The 12,500-nt window shown below is 39.3% G+C and overlaps 1 protein-coding gene across 10 annotated transcripts in view; it reads left to right on the forward strand.

The window, feature by feature from the left end:
• LOC127005431 (muscleblind-like protein 2a) overlaps nucleotides 1-12,500 on the forward strand; it is a 229,880-nt gene that overhangs the window by 169,941 nt on the left and 47,439 nt on the right. For all 10 annotated transcript variants that reach the window (XM_050874275.1, XM_050874272.1, XM_050874269.1 and 7 more), the window contains exon 3: nucleotides 5,157-5,327. In XM_050874275.1, coding sequence (XP_050730232.1) covers nucleotides 5,157-5,327 — 171 coding nt within the window. The remainder of the gene's footprint in view (nucleotides 1-5,156; nucleotides 5,328-12,500) is intronic.

The following is a 12,500-nucleotide window of genomic DNA, read 5'->3' on the forward strand; positions in this document are numbered from 1 at the left end:
AGAGAGAGAGAGAGAGAGAGAGAGAGAGAGAGAGAGAGAGAGCAAAACCATAATAATAATAATAATAATAATAATAATAATAATAATAATAATAAATGTTCTGTATTCAAGAGGAGGAGGAGGAGGAGGAGGAAGAAAGAGAAAGAGAAAGGAAGGGAGACTAAAAAGGGAAATGCAGTCACCCCCCTTCCTCCTCCTCCTCCTCCTCCTCCTCCTCCTCCTCTTAATTCTTCTCCACTTAACAAAAGAAATGTTTACCATTGTACCAAATTCCTTTCTTTTCTTTCCTTCATGACGAGAACTTGACGCCTCTCTCTCTCTCTCTCTCTCTCTCTCTCTCTCTCTCTCTCTCTCTCTCTCTCTCGTTGTTTTTGTTATTTTTCTTATTTCTTTCATTTTTCTTCTTTATCTTTTCTTGTTCTTATTTCCTCTTCATTGTCTTCTTTTTCTTCTCCTTCTCTTTCTCTCTCTTCCTCCTCTTTTTCATCCTGTTCTTCCTGTTCTCCTCTTCCTCCTTCTACGCCTTCTCTTTCTCCTCCCTCCTCTTCCTTATTCTCCTTCTCTTCATCTCCATTCTCTTCCTCCTTTTCCTCCTCTTTTTCATTCTGTTCTTCCTCTTCCTCTTCCTTATTCTCCTTCTCTTTATCTCCATTCTCCTCTTCCTCCTCTTTTTCATTCTGTTCTTCCTTTTCCTCTCCCTTATTCTCCTTCTCTTCATCTCCATTCTCTTCCTCCTCTTTTTCATTCTGTTCTTCCTTTTCCTCTCCCTTATTCTCCTTCTCTTCATCTCCATTCTCTTCCTCCTCTTCCTCCTCTTTTTCATTCTGTTCTTCCTCTTCCTCCTCCTTATTCTCCTTCTCTTCATCTCCATTCTCTTCCTCCTCTTCCTCCTCTTTTCCATTCTGTTCTTCCTCTTCCTCTCCCTTATTCTCCTTCTCTTCATCTCCATCATCATCCTCACACACATTCTCTTTCTCTCACTCTTCCTCTTATCTTCTTTTCTCGCTCTTTTCTTTTTGCACTTTTTTTTTATTTCCTTCTCGACTTTATAAATTATTCAGCGTCTCTTGCGTCGCTTTTCCTTTCACTTCATCTTCCTTTGTAAACACGAGTCGTCCATCTATGTCAAGAGGAGGAGGAGGAGGAGGAGGAGGAGGAGGAGGAGTGATAGGAAGATAGGAATGGGCCGGGAGTGGAGTTAGCGGAGTCGGTTTGCCAAGAAGAGGAAGAAGAAGAAGAAGAAGAAAAAGAGAAGAGGAAGAGAGAATAGGTATAAAGAGGAAGATAAATGGTTAGGTCAATTGATATGTCAGGAAGAGGAGGAAGAAGAGAGGATAAGAGAAAGAGGAAGAGAGGTTTGACAGGAATAAGATGGAAATGGAGAATGGAGAGGAAGAATAATGAGAGAGAGAGAGAGAGAGAGAGAGAGAGAGAGAGAGAGAGAGAGAGAGAGAGAGAGAGAGAGAGAGTACAAATCAAAGTATAATCCTAAACATACATTGGAATCGAATCCTTCTAATTAAAACATATTGAGAATTGGATCCCTTTACTTAGTCTCAAAACAATGCAACAACAACAACAACAACAACAACAACAAAAATAGGAAACAAAAAAAGTAAAAAAGAAAAAGAAATTCAAAGTTAGAATGAAAGCAATAAGAGAGAGAGAGAGAGAGAGAGAGAGAGAGAGAGAGAGAGAGAGAACTCTCCTACCCAGTTTCCCCTCTCCCTCTCCTCCCATCTCTCCCTCCTCCTCTCCCCTTCCAACTTCCCTTCTTCTCCCCCTCTCCAACTTTCCTCCCCTCCCCTTCCATTTTTCCTCTTTCCCCCTCCAACTTCCCTTCTCTCTCCTCCTCCTCCACTTACCCTTCCCTCCTCTTCCTCTCCCCCTCCACCCTTCCTCCTCCTTCTCTTCCTTTCCCCTCCCCTATCCATTTCCTCCCCTCCCCCATTCCTCCTTCTCTCCCTCTCCACTCTCCCTCCTCTCCTCCCCTCCTTCCCTTCTCGCTCCTCTCACCCCTCCACCCTTCCTCCTTCCCTACCTCCCCCCCCTCCCCCCCCCTTTTCTTCAATAAGGTTCTCGTTTAAATAAGTTTATGAAGCGTGATTAGAAAACTTTGGGAACCCGTGCAAGGCCAAACTCACCGCCGCCAAGAAAAAAAGAAAGAAAAATAAAGAAAAAGGAAAATGAAAGAAAAAGAAAAAAATGGCTTAAAATTAAAATAGGCAATATAAAAATCAGTAACTTCGCTTCTTTTGATATAAGGAAAAGGAGGAGAAGAAGGAGAAAAAAGAAGATGAAGAAGAGGAAGAGGAGGAGAAGGAAAAGTTGAGAGGGAAAATTTCAAGAATGAAGAGAATGAAGAAAAATATTAAGATGAAAGAAATAAAGAAAATAAATAATAGGAGTTCGTAAAATAAAGGAAGGAGAGGGAGAAAAAGAGGAGGAGGAGGAGGAGGAGGAAGATAAAAAGGAAGCTGGAAGAAGAAGAAGAGGAGGAAAAGGAAAGAGGGGAAAAAAGAGGAGGAGGAGGAAAAAGATAAAAGGGGAGCTGGAAGAAGAAGAAGAGGAGGAGGAGAAGAAAAGAAGGGGAAAAGGAGGAGGAGGAGGAGCAGGAAGAAGATAAAAAGGAAGCTGGAAATAGAAGAAAAAAAAAGAAGGAAAAAGTGGAAAAAGAGGAGAAGGAGGAAGATAAAAAGGAAGCTGGAAATAGAAGAGGAGGAGGAGGAGGAGAAGGAAAGAGGGGAAAAAGAGGAGGAGGGGGAAGATAAAAAGGAAGCTGGAAATAGAAGAGGAGGAGGAGGAGAAGGAGGAAAGAGGGGAAAAAGAGGAGGAGGGGGAGGAGGAAGAAGAAGATAAAAAGGGACCTGGAAGAAGAAGAAGAGGAGGAGAAGAAGGAAAGAGGGGAAAAAGGAGGAAAAAAAAGTGGGAGGAGGAGGAGGAGGAGGAGGAGGAAAGCAGAGGAGAGGATTGGGGGGGGGGGGGCTGCATAAAGAACCCAGCAGAAGAGGTTCAAAAGACTCTTAGGAAGTATAAACACAGCCTGGAAAGGGGATTCAATGCTCTCGCTAAACACACTCACAAAAAGAATCACACACACAAACGCACGCACACACAGAAAAAAAAGAGCATCGCAGTTTTGAATACGAGTAACAAAAAGGACTTGAATTGGAGACTTATGAACTACTACTACTACTACTACTACTACTACTACTACTACTATTGCTACTACTACTACTACTACTACTACTACTACTACTACTATTGCTGCTACTACTACTACTACTACTATTACTACTACTACTTCGTCTTTTTTTTTCTTTCATTTATACTTTTCTTTTTTTCCTCTTGTTATTTTTCTCAATTGTCTTCTTTCTTTATAATTTTTTCTTGTCTTTTTCATTCATTCTTTTTTTTATTCTTTTTTTCTCTTCCTTTCATTTTCCCTTTTTTAAGTAGTTTTAAGTAGTCGTCTTTTTTATTTTATTTTTTATTTTTATTTTTCGTTTTTTTTCTTTCATTTTCTACTTTTTCTTTCTTTTTCTTCTTTTTTTCCTCCTCTCTAGTCTTTGCTTCTCCTCTTCTCCTCCTCCTCCTCCTCCTCCGATTCCTTTTGTTGTTAAGAAGAAGAAAAAGAAGAAAGAAGGAAGGAAGGAAAAAGTTAAAGAAAAATAATGCTTTGTTTTTTTTCTTATTTTCTTTCTTTCATTCTTTTGTTGATGTTTAGTCTCGTTTTCCTTTTTATTATTCTTTTTTTCTCGTTCTTTTCATCTTTTTTTTGTGCCTCGAAGTGTGTGTGTGTGTGTGTGTGTGTGTGTGTGTGTGTGTGTGTGTGTGTGTGTGTGTGTGTTTGTCGTGTTTGTTGCCTGAAATTCATGTATGTATGTATGTATATATGTATGTACGTGTAAGTCAGTTTACGTGTATATGTATGAATTATGTATGTCTGTCTATGTGTGTGTGTGTGTGTGTGTGTGTGTGTGTGTGTGTGTGTGTGTGTGTGTGTGTGTGTGTGTCATGTGCACACCTGCCTGGCTGTTACCTGGGGAAGCAAGTCTTTGATGTGTCACACGCACACACGCACGAACGAACAGGATATATCAACTTCTTTCCTTCTTCTTTCTCCTGTTTGATTTGAGAAAGGAAACGGTTTAAACTCCTCCATCTGTGTGTGTGTGTGTGTGTGTGTGTGTGTGTGTCATGTAACGTTAAAAAGAGTATATATTGGGATTGTATTTGCAGCATCTTAGAAATCTACACAAAAATAGACTGAAAGAAAACGAAAGAACGGACCATAAATCTCACCTTAAGTAACCTAAACTATTCTAAACTAAGTCTTTATCTTTTTATTCTTCCTCCTATGGATATTATTGTATTTATAGCAGCAAAGGAATAGATACGAACTCCAAAAAAGAAAGCAAAACCAAAAATATAACCTAACCTAACCTAAACTAATGTAAACCAACTAATCGTCCTCTCCTTCTTTGGAACTCCAGAAGAAAACGAATCCAAAGTAACTTGTTCTTTTTTTCCAAGGCCCCTTCAGAAAACGAGGCAGGGAAAAACTAACCTAACCCAACCTGATGTAAACTAAGCTAAACTAATCCACTTGGGAACACACAGAGATACGAAAGAAAGGAATACTTAAAGAAAACGAGGTTCCCCAACCCAAACCTAACCCCAAACTCGCCTAAACTAACCAGTCCTCTTCTCTCTCCTTCCTCATCTACTTAGGAACACAAAGATAGAAAAGATAGAAGCACTCAAAGAAAACGAGGTACCAGAACCCAAACCTAACCCCAAACTCGCCTAAACTAACCAGTCTTCTCTCTCCTTCCTCATCTACATAGGAACACAAAGATAGAAAAGATAGAAGCACTCAAAGAAAACGAGGTACCAGAACCCAAACCTAACCCCAAACTCGCCTAAACTAACCAGTCTTCTCTCTCCTCATCTACTTAGGAACACAAAGATAGAAAAGATAGAAGCACTCAAAGAAAACGAGGTACCACACCCTCAAACCTAACTATAAACTCACCTAAACTAACTCATAACACATACGAAAGATAGGAATACTTAAAGAAAACGAGGTACCCCAACCCAAATCTAACCCCAAACTCGCCTAAACTAACTCCCCTTCTCTCTCTCCTCCCCAGGGTCGATGTAACCGCGAAAAGCCCCCCTGCAAGTACTTCCACCCGCCCCAGCACCTGAAGGACCAGCTGCTGATCAACGGACGCAACCACCTGGCCCTCAAGAACGCCATCATGACCCAAATCCAAGGGCTCAGTCCCGGTACACCAGTTGTTCCCGGCACTATACCCATTGTGAGTACCCGGACCCGCCCACCTGTCTTGTTGTGTACCTGTTTTTTAATTTATTTTATTTTTTTATTTTTATTTTTTAGGTGGTTGTGTGTAGTTTTTTTGTTTTTTTTTGTTTTGTGTGTCTGTGTGTAGATATATTTTTCTTCTTTTTATTATTATTTGTCTTTATTTATTTTTTTGTTTGTAAGTACTGAGAGTCTCCTTTAGTTGACTTTTCTGTTTTGTTTTTCTTTACTTTTCTCTACTTTACTTTCTTACTTTTTTATACTTTACTTCCCTTTATTACTTATTTTTATACTTATTTGTCTATTTTTTTGTAAGTACTGAGTCACTTTTTTTTTACTTTTCTTCTTTACTTTTCTGTTTTGTATTTCTCTACTTTTTTACTCTTTTACTTTTTTTATACTTTACTTCCCTTCATTACTTTTTCACTTGTATTTTGTTTTCTTTTTTTCTTCCTTTTTCTGTTTTTTCTTTCTGTTCTTTTTCCTTCCCTACTTCTTTACGTCATCTCTTTACTTCCTTACTTTCTTTTCTGTTTTCTTTTCCTTCTTTACTTCTGTTCCTTACTTTACTTATTTTCTGTTTTTCTTCACCTGTCTTCGTATCTGCAGGTGTAAATTGTCTTCTTTTTTCCACCCGTGTCTTTAAGGTGTATAGATCTTCATTTTCTGCTTCGTTTTCTTCACCTGTCTTCGTATATGTAGGTGCAAATTTTCTTCCCTTTCTTCACCCGTGTCTTTAAGGTATACAAGTCTTCATTAATTTTCTGCTTTGTTTACCTGTGTTTTCTCACCTGACCTATCTTGACCTGTCCTTACTGACCTCTCCTTCACCTGTGTTACCTGTCTACCTGTGTTTATAAGTGTGTGTTTCTGTACAGGTCTTCATTTATTTTCTGTTTTGTTGACCTTGTTTTCCCACCTGACCTGCCTTGACCTGTCCTTACTGACCTCTCCTTCACCTGTGTTACCTGTTTACCTGTTTTTTCTAAGTGTGCGTGCATTTCTCTTTCTAAGTGGTTACTCACCTGACCTAACTTACTTACCTAACTGACTTGACCTGTTCATGTTGACCTCTCATTGACCTGTGTTACCTGTGGGGGGGTGATTTTTAATTTTTTTTATATTTTTTGTATTTGTATATTTTTCTTTTTTTCTTTTCGTGTGTGTGTGTGTGTGTGTGTGTGTGTGTGCAATGTTTTTCTTTTTGTTTCTGTCTATAGACTAGGTTCGTGTGTGTGCGTGTGTGTGCGCGTCTGTGTGCGCCAACCATTACCGTGATTAAGGGATGGAGGAATGAAGAGTAAGGAGAAGAAGGAGAAGGAAGGTGGAAGGAGGGAGAGGGAGGGAGAAGGAGGGAAATGAGGTAAATGAGAGGGAGGGAAGGAGGGAGGGAGAGATAAATTCAAGGGAGGGTGAAGGGAGGAAATGAATGAGATAAATTGTTCCTGCGAAAGAGAAATGGAGCAATAAAGAAGGGAAGAGGAGAGAAGAGAAAAGCTGAAAACGAGAGGAAAGAGAAAAAGAGGAATAAGACGAAGCGAAGAGAAGAAGAAGGATGAAGAATTGGAGGATTATAGAGAGAGAAGAGAAAGAAGGAATAGAGGAATAAAATAGGGAAGAGTAAAAGAAAGAGAAGAAGACGAAGCGAAGAGAAGAAGAATGAAGAATTGGAGGATTATATAGAGAAAATAGAAAGAAGGAATAAAGAATAGAAGAGATGAATAGGGAAACGAATATAGTAGAAAGCAATAAAGAAGGGAAGAGGAGAGAAGAGAAAAGCTGAAAACGAAAGAGGAAGAGAAAAAGGAGAAAAAGAAGACGAAACGAAGAGAAGAAGAAGGATGAAAAATTTTAGGATTATAAAGAGAAAAGAGAAAGAAGAAATAGAGGAATAAAAGAGGGAAAAGAAAAAGAAAAAGAAGACAAAGCGAAGAGGAGAAGAAGGATGAAAAATTAGAGGATTATAGAGAGAGAAGAGAAAGAAGAAAGAGAGAAGACAATCATTCCGGAAAGACTGGGGGATTATAGGAAAGAAAGGAGAAAGAAAGAAATTGAAAAAAAGAGCAGAGGAGATGAAAGGCAATAAAAGAGAAGAATAGGCAGGAAACGAAAAGGGAATGAGAAAAAGGAGACTAAGAAGAAACTGAGAGAAGGAGGAGGAGGAGGAATGATTGGGGGATTATAGGAAAGAAAGGAGAGAAAAAGGAATAGAAAAATAGGAGAGGAAATAAAAAAATAATAATTAGAGGAGGGAAAAGGAAGAAAAAACTAGAGAGATAAATTAATAAACGAAAATATGAAGAAATAAAAAAAGGAAGAAGGAAGAAAAGAGAAAAAGAAGATAATAAAAAGTCTAGAAATAGAAGAAGAGAAAGAAGACAAGAAGAAAAATACATTGATAAAGGAAAATACGAAAGAAGAAAAGAAGAAAAGTACATTGATGAAGGAAAATATGAAAAGAAGAAAGATCGAAGAAAAGAAGAAAAGGAAAATAAAAGAACGAAGACAAATAAAAGGAAAAGAAGAAAAGGAAAAAAACGAAGACAAATAAAAGAAAAAAAGAAGAAAAGGAAAATACGAGAGAAGATAAAAGAAGGAAAAAAAAGGAAAGGAAAGGAAAGGAAAATGATAACTGGAATGAAATGAATCTTTATTGTCTTCAATCAATCAGAATTTCTATTACGCCGCGATGAGAGAGAGAGAGAGAGAGAGAGAGAGAGAGAGAGAGAGAGTCGTATATTTTCAGCTCAGTGGCTACGATTTCGTGTGTGTGTGTGTGTGTGTGTGTGTGTGAAGGAAGGAAGGAAGGAAGGAGGAAAAAGAGGAAAGGAAATAACATTAGGGAACGGATAAGGGAAAGTGGAGGAAGAAGAGGAAAGAAAGAAGAAGAAGAGGAGAGGAAATGATGAAGAAGGAAAAAAATAAGAGGAAGAAGAAGAGGGAGAAAGTGAGTGAAGAAGAAGAAAAAGAGGAAAAGTAAAGATGTAAGGAGAAATTGGATAGGAGGAGGAGGAGGAGGAGGAGGAGAAAGGTGAGAAGGGGGAAGAGGGGAGGAAGTAAGAGGAGAAGAAAGAGGAGAAACAGGTTAATTCTCTCCCCTCTTCCTCTTCCTCTTCCTCCTCTTCTTCCTCTTCTCTAACTTCCTTCTATCCAATTATTATTCGTTTTTCTTTCTCCTTGTTTTCTCTTCTCTTTTCTTCTTTTCCTCCTCTTTCTCTTGTTTTCTTCCTATTGTCTTCATTTCTTCTCATTATTCTCCCTCCTTTTTCTCTTTTTTTCTCCTTGTTTTCTCTCCTTTCTTTTCCTCCTCTTTTTCTTCTCGTCTTCTTCCTATTGTCTTCTCCATTGTCTTCCTTTCCACTCTATTCTCCCTCCTCTTATTCTGTTATTCTTTCTTCTTGTTTTCTCTCCTTTCTTTTCTTCTTTTCCTCCTTTTTCTGTTTTCTTCCTATTGTCTTCTTCATTGTCTTCATTTCTACTCTTATTCTCTCCCTCCTCTTATTCTGTTTTTCTTTCTCCTTGTTTTCTCTCCTTTCTTTTCTTCTTTTCCTCTTTTTCTCTTGTTTTCTTCCTCTTCTCCATTGTCTTCCTTTCTACTCTTTATTCTCCTCTTTCTCTGTCCTTGTCTTCTTTTTATTCTTTTGTTCTCCATTGTCTTCCTCTTTTCTTTCCTCCCCCTTTCCTATCTTCTTTTCCTCCTTTATTGTCCTTTATTTCCTCTTCTTTCTCCCTTTTCCTATCTTCTTTTCCTCCTTTATTGTCCTTTATTTCCTCTTCTTTCTCCCTTTTCCTATCTTCTTTTCCTCCTTTATTGTCCTTTATTTCCTCTTCTTTCTCCCTTTTCCTATCTTCTTTTCCTCCTTTATTGTCCTTTATTTCCTCTTCTTTCTCCCTTTTCCTATCTTTTCCTCCTTTATTTTCCTCTATTTCCTCTTCTTTTTCCTCCCTTTTCATCCTCTCTCTCTCCTTTACTTCTCTCTCTTCCTCTCCTCTTTCCTCTTACTCCTCTCCTCTCTTCCTCTTCTCTATTCTCTTCGCTCCTCTCCCCATTTCATTTCCTCTTCCCTCCCTTCCTTCCTTCCTCTCCCTTCCCCTTCCTTCCCCTTCCTTCCTTCCTTCCTTCCTCTCTTCCTTCCCTTCCTTCCCTTCCTCCTTCTTCCATCCTTCCTTCCTCCCTCCCCTCCTTCCCTCCCTTCCTTCCTTCCTTCCCACTCCCCCTCCTTCCCCTCCCTTCCTTCCTTCCCACTCCCCCTCCCTCCCCCCCATTACCCTCAGCGTTGTTTTAATGGGACCCCGTTAATATAATGCGGAGGGTTAATGGGGAACACTGGGTGACACCTCTCTCTCTCTCTCTCTCTCTCTCTCTCTCTCTCTCTCTCTCTCTCTCTCTCTCTCTCTCTCTCTCTCTCTCTCTCTCTCTCTCTCTCTCTCTCTCTCTCTTTGTTAAGGTGAACGAAAACAAGTAAAAAGTAATTGAAAGAGAGAGAGAGACAAATTTTGAGAATGTTAGAATCTCAGACTTTACCAGAGAGAGAGAGAGTAAATAATTGTCAGGAATGGGAGAGGAAACTACTTACTGGAGGCATGGAGGAGTTTGTACCCTCTCTCTCTCTCTCTCTCTCTCTCTCTCTCTCTCTCTCTCTCTCTCTCTCTCTCTCTCTCTCTCTCTCTCCGGAAACCAGTGTGCAATTATTTTCTGTTAATTGACTTCTTTTTTTCTTCTTTTTTTTTTGGCGCAGCGGACGAAAAAAAAAAGAAATAATTGAGCGAGTCGAATTATTATTATTATTATTATTATTATTATTATTATTATTATTATTATTGTTGTTGTTGTTGTTGTTGTTGTTGTCCTGTCTTCTCTAACTTGTTCTTCTTCTTGTCTTCTTTCACGCCTCAGGAGCAAGTGAGTACAGTTATTATTATTATTATTATTATTATTATTATTATTATTATTATTATTATTATTATTATTATTGTTGTTGTTTTCATTGTTGTTGAAGTTTGTCTTTTAAGTGTTTTTCCTTCCTCGTGTTTTTCGTTTCTTTCTTTCTTTCTTTCTCATTTACTGTCTTTATCTTTGTCTTCATTTCTTTCATTTCTTTTGTTTTTCTTTGTCTTCTCATTTTTCTTCCTTCATACTTAATTTTCCTTTCTTCTCTCCTCTTCCTTCATCCCATTCCTTTCTTCCTTTCATCATACCTAATTTTCCTTTCTTCTTTCCTTCTCTTCCTTCATTCCATTCCTTCCTTCTTTTATCATACCTAATTTTCCTTTCTCCTTTCCTTCTCTTCCTTCGTTCCATTCCTTTCTTCTTTCCTTCCTTCCTTCCTTCTTTTATCATACCTAATTCTCCTCTCCTTTCCTTCTCTTCCTTCATTCCTCTTCACCCTCCTTCCCTTCTCCTTTCCTCATTTCACCTCTTCTTCCCTTCTTTCCTCCCCTCTTCTTTCCTTCTCCTTTCCTTTCTCTTCCTTCCCTTCGCCTTTCTTCATTTATCCTTTCTTCCCTTCTTTCCATCTCTCTCCCCTTCTCTTCCCTTCACCTTTCCTCCACCCTCCTCTTGTCTTCTTCCCTTCTCCTCCCTTCTTCCTTCTTGTCTTCTTCTCTTCTCTCCTCCTCTTCTCTCCTCTTCCTCGTAATCCCTTTTATCTTCATCTCTCAATCCTCACTTCACGTCTCAATCCCCTCTCCTGTCTCATCATAAGCCTTGACCCCTACTGACCTTATGACCTCACGCTGACCTCCATTCTTAGTGTCTTGCGTCATTTGTACCTGACCTGCCCCAACAAGACTTACCTTACCTTACTTGACCTTACCTAACCTAACCTTACTTGACCTAACCTTACCTTACCTTATCCTGTTTGACCTGACGTGACCTTACCCTACCTGACCTAACCTAACCTTCCATAACCTAACTTATCCTTACCTAACCTTACCTTACCTTACCCAACTTGACCGAACTTGACCTTACCTGACGTGACCTTATCTTATCTGACCTTACCTTACCTAACCTCACTTAACCTAACTTATCCTTACCTAACCCTACTTGACCTGACCTTATCTTACCTAACTTACCTTACCTGACCTGACCTAACCTTACTTATCCTTACCTAACCCTATCTTACCTTACCCTACTTGACCTGACCTGACCTAATCTAACTTATCTCTTATTAGGGTCAGTTTTATTTTCTCTTCTTCACTCTTATCGTCTTTTTTGTATTTCCTCTTTCTTTATTTAACTTTCCCTTCCCTTCCCTTCCCTTCCCTTTATTTTTTCCTCTTCTCTGACCTTCCCTTCCCTTCCCTTCCCTTCCCTTTATTTTTTCCTCTTCTCTGCCCTTCTCTTCCCTTCTCATCCCATCCCTTCCCTACCTACCCTACCCTACCCTACCCTTCCCTTCCCTTCCCTTTATTTCTTTCCTCTTCTCTACTCTTTCTCTTTTCGTTTCCACTGTTTCCCTTATCCACCTTTTCTGACCATATCTTCTTATTATTCCTTCCTCCCTTCCCTCCCTCCCCCTCACTTTCAGGTAACCCTCCCCCCTTCTCTCACCTGTAATTGGTCCTTTAAATCCTAGTAATGTCATTGCCGTGTATTCGATCAGCGTTTGTGCCTGATTGAATTTAGTGTTTTAATCGTTTTTTATAATGCAATAATGATAACACACACACACACACACACACACACACACACACACACACACACACAGCGGTCCATCTTCAGTCTACACACACACACACACACACACACACACACACACACACACACAGACATACACATACATACACATCCATCTACAGTCTACACACACACACACACACACACACACACACACACACACACACACACACACACACACACACACACACAATAGATTTTTTCAACTTTTTCTTCGTAAATCACAAGAAGAAATGGCGGAAAATTACATCTTATAGAAAATTACTGCAAGATAATAAGAGAGAGAGAGAGAGAGCACCCCAAAATATATCTATCCCTCCTTCCTTTCTTCTCTCCTTTCTCTCTCCCTTTCATCCCCTCCTCTTTCTCCTTTCCCCTTAGCATCCCTTCTCCCCCTTTTCCCTTTCATCATTTAAATTCCCCCTTCAACCCTTCCCTTTCCTCTACCATTTCTCTCCCTTTAAATTTTCCCCTTCCTTTCTCTCCCCC

The sequence above is a fragment of the Eriocheir sinensis genome, chromosome 30 (genome assembly GCF_024679095.1).
Source record: "Eriocheir sinensis breed Jianghai 21 chromosome 30, ASM2467909v1, whole genome shotgun sequence".
NCBI classification, from domain to species: Eukaryota; Metazoa; Arthropoda; class Malacostraca; order Decapoda; family Varunidae; genus Eriocheir; species Eriocheir sinensis.